This window comes from Megalobrama amblycephala, linkage group LG5, assembly GCF_018812025.1.
Source record: "Megalobrama amblycephala isolate DHTTF-2021 linkage group LG5, ASM1881202v1, whole genome shotgun sequence".
In the NCBI taxonomy this organism is placed as follows: Eukaryota; Metazoa; Chordata; class Actinopteri; order Cypriniformes; family Xenocyprididae; genus Megalobrama; species Megalobrama amblycephala.
The window spans coordinates 14,842,415-14,856,954 of NC_063048.1; the positions used below are offsets into that span (position 1 = coordinate 14,842,415).

General features: G+C 40.0%; 1 protein-coding gene across 1 annotated transcript; it reads right to left on the reverse strand.

Moving 5' to 3' along the window:
- Window positions 1–342: 342 nt before the first annotated feature.
- si:dkey-87k14.1 (leucine-rich repeat transmembrane protein FLRT2) lies at window positions 343–6,164 on the reverse strand. Its single transcript, XM_048190805.1, is given in 3 exon segments — window positions 343–2,064; window positions 2,066–3,843; window positions 5,605–6,164. Coding segments are annotated over 2 exon segments (1,989 nt in total). The 5' UTR covers window positions 2,618–3,843; window positions 5,605–6,164; the 3' UTR covers window positions 343–627.
- Window positions 6,165–14,540: the final 8,376 nt, after the last annotated feature.

A 14,540-nucleotide genomic window follows, 5' to 3' on the forward strand; every position in this document is an offset into this window, starting at 1 on the left:
TGGTGAAGATATTTTGCTCATTGAAGCAGATCTAATGCAGTGTGAGAGAGCTGATGGAACATTTTATATCTCTGTAAAGAAAGACTGCTGAGGAAATTAACCCTGATGCTGAATTTCCTAATATCATTCTAGTCTTGTATCAACCAAGGTTTGTTTTCAGCTGTTTGGCAGCAGCTGTCAGCGTTCAGTCCTTGTGAAGTAAATATGTGAGATGCTGGATCAAAGAGTATAGCTTGAGATGCCATATTAATAGTGGCGATGAGAACAGACGCCACCTTGTGGTGCTAGTAAGCACTGCTTACTCATCCTCACTCCTTTAAACCTTTAAACAGACACAACACACTCCTTCCATTCTTTCATTTCCTAAAAAAGAGGGCACTTGACATTGATTTGTGCTTAAAGATTGCCGGTTGCTAAGATCCACTTACTATATTTTTATGAGCTTGGATTGTAGAAACAGAACATAGAAAGTAAATATTCTTAAATCAATTTTAGTTTTACTAAGCGATAAAAAAAGAAGGCGATATTGTTCAGAATATAAATTACATATTTTACATCCTGTCTTCTGAAATACAGTGCGTTTAAGAGTCAGATCTAAATACAAATGACGTTATCTGTTTAAAATCATCATTTATGGCATGTATCAGATTCTGGAACACTGTTTTTGCAGTATGCTGTGCTATTGTTTCTCCTTTGAGAGTCTCTGTATCCAACACCCCCATTAGGGGTGTAAATCGGTTGAATGCGAAAGTCCCCCTTGAGCAGCTGTTCATTATTCAAAGAAACTATCTGAAAGCTAGTCTCAGTCATTTCCAGAATAGAATTATCCTTTTTAGTCCCTGCTTCGCAGTAGTCGTCTTTTCTTCTGCCCCGACTGTATTTCCATTTTGACGAATCTGACCTTTCCTTCTTGTGCGTGTGCCAGCAGAATATGCTCAACAGGACCACCAGGACCATAAGCACCGCCCCGCCAATCAGGCCAGCCAGTAGGAAAGGCGAGCTGGGGTCCTGCTGGGTCGCCTGCTCGGGCCCAGTGGTGTTATCGCCGGAGTGAAAGGAAGCGGACTTCGTCATCACCTCCGAGCAAATCGTATCGTCTCCTGGGTGGTAATTGTTGAGCGTGTCCAGCGGATCTACGCAAATACGATAGGTGGACTTGGGCTCTAGGTTTGCCAGTGCGATTCCCTCACGTTCACCCCCCACAAGTGACTCTTGCATGGGGCCTGTTATTAAACTGTGACCCATCTTGACCCAGGTCACCTTATAGGCTGTGACGGCAAATGTCGATACCCAGCTTACCTGAATACACGAACCGTTTAGCACCGCAAAAGAAACGCGTAGAGACTCCTGCCTCGGGCCGACCGGGTCATTCGTCCTCTGTTCCCTGTCTTCGCCTGCAGTCGGTGGGAGAAGTGTGAGAGGCGAAGGGGTGGGTGTAGGCTGGGAGCGTGCGGGTGTGAAGGCCGTTTGAGTGGCTGACTCAGCGGTGGAGGAAGAGAGCAGTGTGGGCTGTGGGACTGTGGTGGTGCTGTTAGGACACTGGATGAGCTCCAGGGTTAGCTCTCTTATTACCATGCCACGTACCCTCTCTGGTTTCTGGCACATGAAGCCACGGACATTGAGGGTAGCTGGCAGGGACTTTAACCACAGTATGACCCATTTAATGTTGCAGTCACAGAGCCAAAGGTTGTTTCGAACAGTGAGCTGTCTCAGACCGCGGAGGCCGTCAAAGACCCCCTGTGTGAGAGACTGCAGCTGGTTGTTTGAAATATCCAGTCTCTCCAAGCGATGAAGGCCATGAAAGGCTGTCAATGGAATCTCATTCATCTGATTATCCTGCAAGTTGAGCTTGACTAGAAATTCGGCAGGCAGATTAGGAGGAGGAACCGTGAGGGAGTTGCGCGCCATCGACAGAGTTTTGAGATTTACGAGGGTCTGGAGTGCACCGGGAGCGATGCCCTCATCCGTGAGCAAGTTCCCATCCAGGAGGAGGCGTTCAAGGCCCGTCACATTCTCAAATGCGTCCTCGGCTATAAGTGCAATGCGGTTTTCGTCCAAGCGCAGCTTCTCTCAGCTCCTCGGGGAGCCCGACGGGGACGCTGCTCAGGTGGTTCTTGGTAAGGAAAAGGGTCTTGAGACTGATGGCCTCCCTGAAGGCCCCCTCCTCCACACCCACGGTGGAGATGGAGTTGTCATCCAGATAGAGCTCCTCCAGGCGTAGCAGCTGTGCGAGGGCGGCCCGGGACACAGTCTGAATGTTATTCTCCTGCAGGTGGAGCACCCGCACATTTTTGGGAAGATTGACGGGGAATTCGTCAAGCTGGTTGCCATAGAGATACACCGTCTCCACAGAGGCAACGTTGTGCATTTCCAGGGGAAATCCAGCATTGTTGATTTGATTGTTGTGGAGGTAGAGGGTCTTATAACCCTCTCCTAGCCCCAGAGGCACTGACATTAGACTCCTCTCGTTGCAGTAAACAAAGGTCCTGTCACACCGGCACTCCTCTGGACAGGTTGTGGCCCAGGAGAAATGCATGTGAAGACCCAGAAGTATCGGTATCCACGGGCTGATCAAAGTTGGCAGGTCTTTATTCCACATTCGGATCTGTACCTCCATTTTGTAATACTCTGCAAACTTTTCTGACAACAACAGTGCAGGTAATTAAAAAGGGTGAAAAATGATAAAAAATAAAATCCACCACACTGGAGTTCTTAGCGGATCTTGAAGCTTGCCTCTGTGGAGAGTATGCGATGTTGAAGTCGCTGGGTAATCCTCCTGTAATTGCCTGTCCTAAGCTCCCCAACACAAGAGCAATAGTCTCATTAACTCGTGCGACTCCCTCTCATCCCTCAGTCCATGCTCGGGCTGGAAATGATAGCAGAGCTCATCACATTGTCACTCTGAGTTTAGGGAGGGACGATTTCAAAGTGTGCGGGCCAGAGCAGCAAGTATGGAGGGCTCATCGGAGATGACCTCCTCTCTCGTCGCAGCTGGACGATTCCCGTAAGGCACGACCTTCCTCACAAGGAGCATTTTGAGACGCTTACCTATTTTAACAGAAAATAAAAATAAATGAGATGTTATTTTGATGTCAAAACTCTTCATATCTGCACGTGTTTTACTTTCTGAAACAATTTTTTACAAGACAATGTGTGTGTGTCACAAAAATATGAGGTTTTAATAGCAGTCAAGTGAAAAATTTTTTCAGTTGCTTTTTAGCATTAACTGAAACATAAGCGATAATCCACTTAAATTTGTGGGTTACAGTGATTTTTTTTTTTTTTTACCATACCTAACCTCCTTACTTGTGGCAAAATCACTGTTACACACTGATTCAAGTGGGATTATTGCAACAGCACTCTGACTAAAGACATTTTCAATCTCTATTGTTTAATAAAGAGTGAAATGTATTATTATAATTATTCTCAGAGTAAATTTTTCCTATTTTATATTTTTCCTTTAAGTACCTTGACTCTAGGCTGTTTACAGTTGCCAAGCAACATGGAAACTTGCTCAATTAATAATAAACCTGAATGTGTAAACATGGCTTATCCAATCAGAATTTAGAGTTTGAACTGTTTACACAGTAAATATTAAGAAAAAGAGATATAAATAGAAAAAAAAGAAAGAAAGAGCAGCTAACAGCTAAGATAAAGCAGGACAGTGCTCCACACTCGCTGTCCGTGAGGAGTGAGTAGTGACTGGCGACATCAGCATCTCTGCGCTCTCAGACTTGTAAAGGGCACTGAGGTGTTTAATCTGTCAAATGCCACGATGATGGACAGGTCTGTTCTCCGATGCTCTGGCACAGAGTTCTCTTCTCAGTAATAATGATTCTGAACCTGGGGACAGTGAGAACTGCTCTATTAAATTGATGTGGAGTGCATGAGTTTGAACAGGAAAGAAAAACAGCCCTGCTTATGATACAGAACATATGAAATAGTCAATAAGATGCTGGCACCTCTCTGAATCTTCTCATGAGATGCATCTGCTTCATGCACAGATTTTAGGCAGATCAATTATGGGTTGGATTATTGGACATTTTATATGGTAGACAATAAAGGTTACAAGTTATGTAATCATCAATGAGATGTAATGAATGGCAGCCTGATGGCATGATAGTGCTAAATTATGATATTGGATATGCAAATATTCAGAAATTCATTTTGTTGCAGCCATGAAAAAAAAAAAAAAAAAAAACTACCCTTAACTTTGTGTGAGTTATGAACTGTTTTCCTCATGGACACCAAAAAATGTCCCCACAAAGACAAGGATTTTGGATATTGCCATCTTTGTGGGGACATTTTATCCCCATAATGTAGGGTTTACCGGGTCCACACACACAAACACACAGTCTCATGTACATTGCAAAGCTGTACCTACAATTTCCACTGGCCTTGCTGTATGTACATAAAACTTCTATTCTATTCTATTCTATTCTATTCTATTCTATTCTATTCTATTCTATTCTATTCTATTCCAACCTTTTGGACCTTCCTTTGTGAGAAAATAGTGAATCCTATCATAGTCTATTGTTGTAAAATCTTAGCAGAGAGAGAGAAAAAAAAAAAGCTTGCAGGCTTTTTTTCTCCATTTATTATTATATACAGTATTTGGATTTAACCAACCAAGGTCTAATTTAATAGTGAAGGCCATTCGTTCACTCCAGCCATTACTGACTAGTTGGCTATATTGATTTAGGAGTTAAACTATCATTATGCTTACCATGGTGCTCAGGTATTGTTTATTGAATTACTCTAAGAAAAAAGTCTCAAGTGCAAAGAGCATACAACCGATTTAAGCAGCAGTATACTTATGCATCCATGGAAAATCACACATGGAAGTGCTTGACATCTCACTGCTATAAACACGCTTCTGAAATGTTCTGATTTACCTCTTTCTCTGCCTATTTGTGGGAAAATATGTGTTTGACAGAACATTTGCCACTCAATAAAAAAATTATTGTACTTTATATAATTGTATTGTATATTAATAACCTCAAAACTGGTTAAAATGAAGGTATAGGCTATGTTAAGAAGTATATTAGATTGATGAGACAACATACGCAATTTTATTTTAAAATTAAATTTAATTGTAATGCATTTTATTGTTTTTTTTGGTGGTGGTGGTGGTGGTGGTGGGGTAGTTTGAATATGAATATGTGTACTGTGTTTGTGCATATTTAGTAGTCATTAGGCCAATTTGTTTAACTTTAATTCATTGCTTTATTGCTCAACCTTTTTTGTTATGCTCAGTATATTTTAAGGTACATAGCAGATTATAGTAGTCACGTAGGATAATTATATTAAAAAGTAAATTACATATACAGTCGTGAACTGTAAAATATAAAAGCACCAAATGCCATCCCGCAATGCCTAAAATATTCAGTGAATTTCTGGAAACCACAGTTTCCATTTTTTTGTGTTGTTATTTTTAAACCAACTTTTAAGAGAAAATTTACAGTGCATAAGAAATGGCAGATATAACATCTGTTATATAAGAAGTTTCACGCAAGAGCGCAATTAATTGAATTTATAAATTGATTTAGAAACACAAACAACTCCAATGTGTCTTTACTGTCTATACGTGTTTTTAGTCCTCACCTTTTCTGAAGAGGCTTCGACCCATCCGGACAGCATTTTAAAGTCTTCTAGTCTCTTCTCCAGTATGAGTTCTCAGAATAAACATCTCCCGGTTAGACTAAAAAATAATTCCAGACACCTAAAAGAGTCAGCCCGACGATCCTTTAGTCCGGATGGTCTAAAAGGCGTCATTTTGTCGAGCGGTTGGTCCTGGGGAGGATTTGAAGTGTCTGCGCAACATGATGCGTCCGAAAGCCGCTGCTTCAATCCCGCTGATGCGCTCCCGAGTGCCGCGCTTCCTTCACCAAATGCCCGGGGCGCGCTGGACTCCCCACTCTCTCTCTCTCTCTCTCTCTCTCTCTCTCTCTCTCTCTCTCTCTCTCTCTCTCTCTCACACACACACACACACACACACACACACTTCTCTCACTGGTGTCTCACAACCAAAGATGTTACACTTCTTGACTGAGGTCTGATTCCTCTACCATAATTGGTTACATCTGATTGTTTATTCCAAATGCACTGAGAGCCGTTTCCCTTTGGAACCTATGGGAGGAATTGCAGTAATGAATTCATTTGATAGCGCTCGCCTCTCTCTCTCTCTCTCTCTCTCTCTCTCTTTTATTTTCTGTTTTGCTTCCAATGCATGTATGTTTTGCTCTGTAGTGCAAATTATGAATTTATTTAATTTTTGTATTGAATTTGTTATATTTAATAACTTTTGGTATTTCATAGATATACGCAATTAATCGACAAATTATCAAATCTACTCTGTCATAGGTTTCTCTTTACAGTTTTTTTTTTTTTTTTGAACATTGCAACCAATCACAGACCTTTTTGTTGAGCAATGCAATTGCAACAGCCAATCCGAGGCGTTTAAATTTATAAGATTATTTACTAGTTGCATTATCAGTAACATCCACTTTTAAAATTTTATCATTCTGTTATAGTTTATTAAACAAGTTATAAAATAATTATTATTTTGTCATAATCGTGCAGCCCTGTTTTCTGGTTATAGTCGTCTACTGTATATCACATACTGAATTGTTTAATGGGATCTACAACTGTTAAATGAATGGAAATGCAGATGTGTGATTTTTGCAAAGATGAGTGAGTTTTTTAAATTTTTAAGAGTTTTAAAAGGTATTTTCTATCCCTCACTGATTGTTTGGAGCTGGGTATCTCCAACACAGTTTTACAGATTTGTAACTTTTTTACACATTGGGAAATTGGTTGCTAATTCATATGAATTCATATGTTTCCATTTGCACATTTTTGTCAAGAGGTGCTCACTGTAGAGCCAAATAACATCCATCTCCCACTCTCTGGATGTAATGAGTGGCGCTTGACCTAGTCCAACTCCATCTCTGTGGACCTTATTGGTGGAGCTTATCCTAATTAGGTTTAGGGAAGGGGCAGGATTATAATTAGGGTATGGCTGGACCTTCAAGCTCCATCCATTACATCCAGTGAGGGGGAGCTGGACATCAAGCTCCACCCATTGGCTCTGCAGTGAGCAGTCTCTCCTTTTTGTTCAATCTGCTTACGCCCCACTGACGATTAGGTTCCAGGCTTGGATTAGGGGTTGAGCTTCATGTTTACTTTTTTTCTTCTTCTTACATTTCTGTACAAATCAGATTCTAAGAATTTACATGAAAATACTTATGTTTTCTCAGGAGATCAGTTTTCAGTCACCAGTGAGTAGGGTGTGGGAAGTGGAAAGCCTGGAGAGGTTCTGGAGCTGAGGGAATACAAAACGCATTGAGCTGGAAGAGGAATGGTGCTTCTCAGTCGGAAGGCTGCAAACCTCGGCTGCCATGTCATCAAGCCCTGTCGAAGACTCAATTTGAAGAATCCTTCTAAGGCAGCCTTCATTCCGCATTGTTCATGTGGCATTTTTTGAAGGATGCATATTCTTCATGTCCTCCAATCACCTACAAACCTTTGCACACATTTCAAATTCACAAAAAAACATTTGCAGAAATCAAGTCAGGATTATAGAATCAAAAATAAAGGCATTGTGTTTTCTTTTGTTTTTTTGTGTAAATGAATCACACAATGCTAAACTGCCCATGATATAAACCACTGGGAGACCACAGACTGTTGTTATTCACTGCATTGCATTAATAAAAAAAAATTGGCAACACTTTAGTTTAGGGTCCAATTCTCACTTTTAACTAGTTGCTTATTAGCATGCATATTACTAGGATATTGGCTGTTTATTAGTACTTATGAAGCACATATTAATGCCTTATTCTGCATGACCATATTCTACATCCCAAACTTAACAACTATCTTACTAACTATTAATAAAGAGCAATTGTCAGTTTACTGAGGCAAAAAGTCATAAGTCAAAAGTCATAGTTAATAGTTAGTTAATAGTGAGAATTGGACCCTGAACTGAAGTGTGAGCATAAAATCACATAATATAAAGATTTTTAAAGGGGTGGTTGATTATGATTTCTCTTTTTTTAACTTTAGTTAGTGTGTAATGTTGCTGTAATAGCATAAACAACATCTGCAAAGTTAGGACGCTCAAAGTTCAATGCAAAGGGAGATATTTTCTTTGAGACTACAACAAACGGCTAGTAAGGACTACAACAAGCTTCTTCCCGGGTTAGTGACATCACTAATCCTAAAATTTACATAAACCCTGCCCCCAAGAACACGCAACAAAGGGGTGAGGCCATGTTATCGCAATACAGTACATAAGACAAATGCAACAGCATGTCATAAAAGCAAGATGACAACATGACAAGTTATAACCATAATTAAACTAAACTGCGTGTTCTCTCTTCATGCAGCATATATTCTCTGGCTCTGTAGGCATCTTACAACAGTTCCCACATGAGTGATTTATATATTATAATGACAGAATATGCTAATCAATGACTTTAGGATATCCCCACATCAGCTACATATTAACGTCCTGTTGCATTCTACATGTTGTCCCTTCTTCTTGAGTCTCTCCATCATTGTCTGACTCAGGCTGAACAGTTTCTGACATTTTCAGTGAGTCTGCGTGAGGTAATCGGCACTGCTAACAGTACTATGTGCTAACATGAGCTCTTGAAACTCCGCCCTCTTCTTGGGAGCAGCAGCTCATTTGCATTTAAAGGGACACACACAAAAGCTGAGCGTTTTTGCTCACCCTTAAAAAGCGACCAATTTAACATGATATAAAAAATGATATGTTGGGTATTTTGAGCTAAAATTTCACATACACACTCTACAATCTTGTAAAAGTAGCATTATATGACCCATTTAATATAAAATATTCATCCAAAACAAATTTTTAATAGCATTTTCAAGATTGCATGACCGGAAAACTTTACATTGCCATGCTGACTTTCTAGACTCATTCTAGCATTCTACTCTTTTTTTTTTTTTTTTAAAAACACTAATTAGTTTGTAACTCAATTAATAGCCTTTTGTATAAAAAAATGATGATGCTATATTACAGTGAGATGGAAGTAAGAAGTTTAATCAACTACTCTTCAAGTGCATAAGAGTTGGAGAAAGCAAAGGCCACATGCTGAGATGAAACACTCACATAATAAGGGTTCGGCTTGACGGCTATCATGATTTATTCAAATGGTGCAATAAGATGGAAAAAAATGAATCTAAAGATATTTTACACGGGTGTTGATTTTTTTCTGACTGCAATCCTTTTGCAAAGAAAAGTTTTCTGCGCATGGGTCAGAGAGGCGAGAGTGATCTCGATCTAGTGAGCGATGAAAGATCAGTAACTCATTTTTTCCTGTGGCTCAAACACGAACCGCCTCAGAGCAAAGGCGAAAGGATACGCACGCCCCTTTAATGAACCTTCAAACCAATACCGATTTGTTCTAACTGACACAAAGCACACAGTCATGAATCTGCTCTCTTGAAGATCAGTCCTTTAATCTTTTGATGTGTTTTGCCTCACATGAAACATCAGTCAAATTCAGTACTAGAATTATTGGGTTTCTGCTATTTAGTTACAGTTATGTTCACCCAATCAATGGCTGAGGATATGAGGAAACCTGTAAATGATGAGAGGATAGCATAATTGATAGCTTATGGATAAGAATCGCAACAGCCTGGTTACAGCAAGCCTGATCAATTTCTTATCAATTTAAATTCATTAGTCACAGATGACAACAGAGACTATGGGACTTCCTACCAATCATGACTATCATAGGCAGCAGCCTTTTGAACACAAATTGGATATCAAAGAATGCACACAACCCTCGCACACCACATTATTTATATTATGTTGCTTATTGCACCACATTATTTGTATGTCTTTCTTTTTCTTTCTGTTGTCTTTGGTTTCTTTGTTGATTTTTTTGGACAGGAACTGCTAAAATGCTAAATTTCAGTTCATTAAATTCATTGGACATATTAAATTATGTGTCACGAATATGCATCCACAAATTAATGCATTATGCTATTGGCTTGGTGTGGATAGTGCTTATATCAGACAAGATTATGCTGATGAAAGCTTGAAACAGATGTCTGCCCCACTGGAGAGAGAGGGAAAAAAAATAGATAAATATACAAATAACATATTCACTACATTTTGCAGAGTTTTGGCAATGGCGTCTCATTATTTTGTGCTTTTACCAAGAAACCTCCTACAGACAGGTAACATTATAAGCTGCAGGCTAGGGCTTAGATAGGGAAGAATGTGCTAACTTTATTTGACCTAACTTTTGGTTAGGAACACAAAGGACACTGTAATTGGATCATAAGTTAGTAATGAATAGTTTTTGATAGTGAATGCTATAAAATGTGTTTTTTATGCTATGCAAATATTTGAAACTATAAAGTTTACTCATTGAGGTAGCTGCAGTATAGTTCGCCACTGGAGGTCAATGACAGACTCGAAGTCAAATACAAAGCCTCTTTCTTTGTGGGTGTCTTTCTGTTAAGAAACAAAAAGAACACCCAGAACACATTAAGTTACTCGAGTTAGGGAAAAAAACAAACATGTTTGTCAGAGGCATGGAGCTGGGAAGCAGTGTGGACAAACGCGCGTTCAATCACCGGCCGAATTATTTAATCAGCACTTCTCCCAGCTTGAAGCAAATTAGCAGGACAACAGAAAAAGCAAACTCTGCGGTGTGCTGTAGAAGATAGCTGTCCCTCTTTATGCATCTCCGGCTGCAGTAGCTCTGAATGGCAAACAGATCGTGCTAGTCAATGGAAGACTTGTCATAGGCAGCAGTGGGAGGTCAGGGGCCACACTGTTTTTAGCTAATTTCCCCAGTTTAGCCTCAGTAACCTCTTTGCTCACTTTTAAAATAAATACAGTGGGTCCAAAATCCAAGAGCACTAATGAAGATTTATATATAATATTTTTTTATTTTTTATTTATTTTTATTTTTTTTATGTTTTTATCTTTTCGGGTAACACTTTATTTTAGGGTCTTTTAACTAGTTGCTTATTAGCATGCATATTACTATAATATTGGCTATTTATTAGTACTTATTAAGCACATATTAATGCCTTATTCTGCATGACCTTATTCTATATTCTTAATCCTACCCAATACCTAAACTTACACATTACTAACTATTAATAAGCAGTAAATTAGGAGTTTATTGAGGGAAAAGTCATAGTTAATTGTTTATGTGTGTTCCCTATACTAAAGTGTTACCTTGGCTAATTTTCATATTGTGCTGCAACTCATTAAAAGGCTAAAGAGTCATTTTGTTGTCATGTGACAAGAAAACCACTCATTTAGACCCTTGTGCTCTGCTGTGTATGGATCTGCGTAGCTGCAGACCAATCAGAGTGCTTATGATGACCCCTGTCCAATGTCGAAAGCACCTACAATGGGCACGCAAGAGTCTGAACTGGACCTTGGAGCAATGGAAGAAGGTCGCCTGGTCCGACGAGTCCTGTATTCTTTTATCATGTGGATGGCCGTGTGCATGTGTGCCATTTACCTGGGGAAATGATGGCACCAGGATGTACTGTGAGATGATGACAAGCCAGTGGAGGGAGTGTGATACTCTGGGCAATGTTCTGATGGGAAACCCTGGGTCCAGCAATTCATGTGGACGTAAATTTGACAACCCTGACAGCAACATAGTGTCGGGCCAGATCCGCAGCTGGTCTGTGTGTAATCCACATGTACCAGATGTGGGCAGAATAAGGCATTAATATATATATATATATATATATATATATATATATATATATATATATATATATATATGTATATACAGTGGGTACGGAAAGTATTCAGACCCCCTTAAATTTTTCACTCTTTGTTATATTGCAGCCATTTGCTAAAATCATTTAAGTTCATTTTTTTCCTCATTAATGTACACACAGCACCACATATTGACAGAAAACACAGAATTGTTGGCATTTTTGCAGATTTATTAAAAACGAAAAACTGAAATATCACATGGTCCTAAGTATTCAGACCCTTTGCTGTGACACTCATATATTTAACTCAGGTGCTGTCCATTTCCTCTGATCATCCTTGAGATGGTTCTACACCTTCATTTGAGTCCAGCTGTGTTTCATTATACTGATTGGACTTGATTAGGAAAGCCACACACCTGTCTATATAAGACCTTACAGCTCACAGTGCATGTCAGAGCAAATGAGAATCATGAGGTCAAAGGAACTGCCTGAAGAGCTCAGAGACAGAATTGTGGCAAGGCACAGATCTGGTCAAGGTTACAAAAAAATTTCTGCTGCACTTAAGGTTCCTAAGAGCACAGTGGCCTCCATAATCCTTAAATGGGAGATGTTTGGGATGACCAGAACCCTTCCTAGAGCTGGCCGTCCGGCCAAACTGAGCTATTGGGGGAGAAGAGCCTTGGTGAGAGAGGTAAAGAAGAACCCAAAGATCACTGTGGCTGAACTCCAGAGATGCAGTCGGGAGATGGGAGAAAGTTGTAGAAAGTCAACCATCACTGCAGCCCTCCACCAGTCGGGGCTTTATGGCAGAGTGGCCCGACGGAAGCCTCTCCTCAGTGCAAGACACATGGAAAAAAACACCTGAAGGACTCCAAGATGGTGAGAAATAAGATTCTCTGGTCTGATGAGACCAAGATAGAACTTTTTGGCCTTAATTCTAAGTGGTATGTGTGGAGAAAACCAGCACTGCTCATCACCTGTCCAAAGCAGCATCATGCTGTGGGGGTGTTTTTCAGCTGCAGGGACAGGACGACTGGTTGCAATCGAGGGAAGGATGAATGCGGCCAAGTACAGGGATATCCTGGATGAAAACCTTCTCCAGAGTGCTCAGGACCTCAAACTGGGCCGAAGGTTTACATTCCAACAAGACAATGACCCTAAGCACACAGCTAAAATAATGAAGGAGTGATTTTACAACAACTCCGTGACTGTTCTTGAATGGCCCAGCCAGAGCCCTAACTTAAACCCAATTGAGCATCTCTGGAGAGACCTAAAAATGGCTGCCCACCAAAGTTTACCATCCAACCTGACAGAACTGGAGAGGATCTGCAAGGAGGAATGGCAGAGGAACCCCAAATCCAGGTGTGAAAAACTTTCCCAAAAAGACTCATGGCTGTATTAGATCAAAAGGGTACTTCTACTAAATACTGAGCAAAGGGTCTGAATACTTAAGACCATGTGATATTTCAGTTTATCTTTTTTAATAAATCTGCAAAAATGTCAACAATTCTGTGTTTTTCTGTCAATATGGGGTGCTGTGTGTACATTAATGAGGAAAAAAATGAACTTAAATGATTTTAGCAAATGGCTGCAATATAACAAAGAGTGAAAAATTTAATGGGGTCTGAATACTTTCCGTACCCACTGTATATATATATATATATATATATATATATATATGTGTGTGTGTGTGTGTGTGTGTGTCTAATTTTTAAAACATTATTTAAACATTTAAAACATTTTAAAACATTTTTTTTTTTTTTCCAGATTTTCAATATCCCAATATTGGACCCCGCACTGTACACTCATTGTTAAAAAGTTAAGAAAAAAAGTTTAACATTTATTTTTTTTTTTATGTGTGTATGTATGTATGCATAACTGAATATAATACTTGTATATAATAAAGCATTTTTTTTTTCAATGAGCATATCAGAGAGCAAATAGCTTATTAGAGGAGCAAGGACAGCCACCAGGCTCACTGACACCTAGCATGAGAAAGTGAGAGCTGAGATGTGCGACTCACAGTCCGAGTCGACCATTTGTCATGCTGAAGACTGGCATTATCATTGAGTTCATTCTGGAGGGCTGACCCAGATGGCCAGTGCCAGTACTTGCTACACTCCAGTGAATCTGAGACAGCCCTGGTTGAGAAGGGGACTCGGGCTGGTGATGAAAGGGGGGCTGCGCACTCTCCATCTCATCAGAATCATGCCTGGGAGCCCGGCTGTTCTTCCAACATTACCACACAGACAGGAAGAGACTGTTAATGACTACATATGCCATTCAGAAGCAAAGGCCACCTTTGCAAATATTTTAACACACCCTCTGCCTATTCTTTCCCCTAATGGGGATACAACCGAACAAGACCTGATGAGTGTCCTTGAGGTATTTAATTATTTTTAAAGGGACTGTACGAAGAGACTTTTTTTGGTCCAGTTGTGAAGTACCCTAATATTTACCACCCCCATAATTGGGATCATCTGTCATCATTATCCGTACTTAGCTCTGATGAGTCAATGCGCAATGAGAGGGGTAGTTTCGCTTAATCATCGGTGTCAAAGAGCCACAGAAACCTGTTACCTTTTGTGTAACTTTTTCATTATGCCATATGGCATCAATGAGGCAGAAAAGACCTCTCATTCTGCAGGTCCATTTGCCGATTTCAGTCCTGCATCCTTCATTGTTCCCCTTCCATGCTGCTGCAGCCATTGAGAAAAAGGAAATCAGTTCCGCCTCTGTCAGACATCCACTCTGCCAAATGTAGCTTAGCCTCAAAATCGACAGTGGCAGTGGTAGAAACGCTCTTTTCTTTG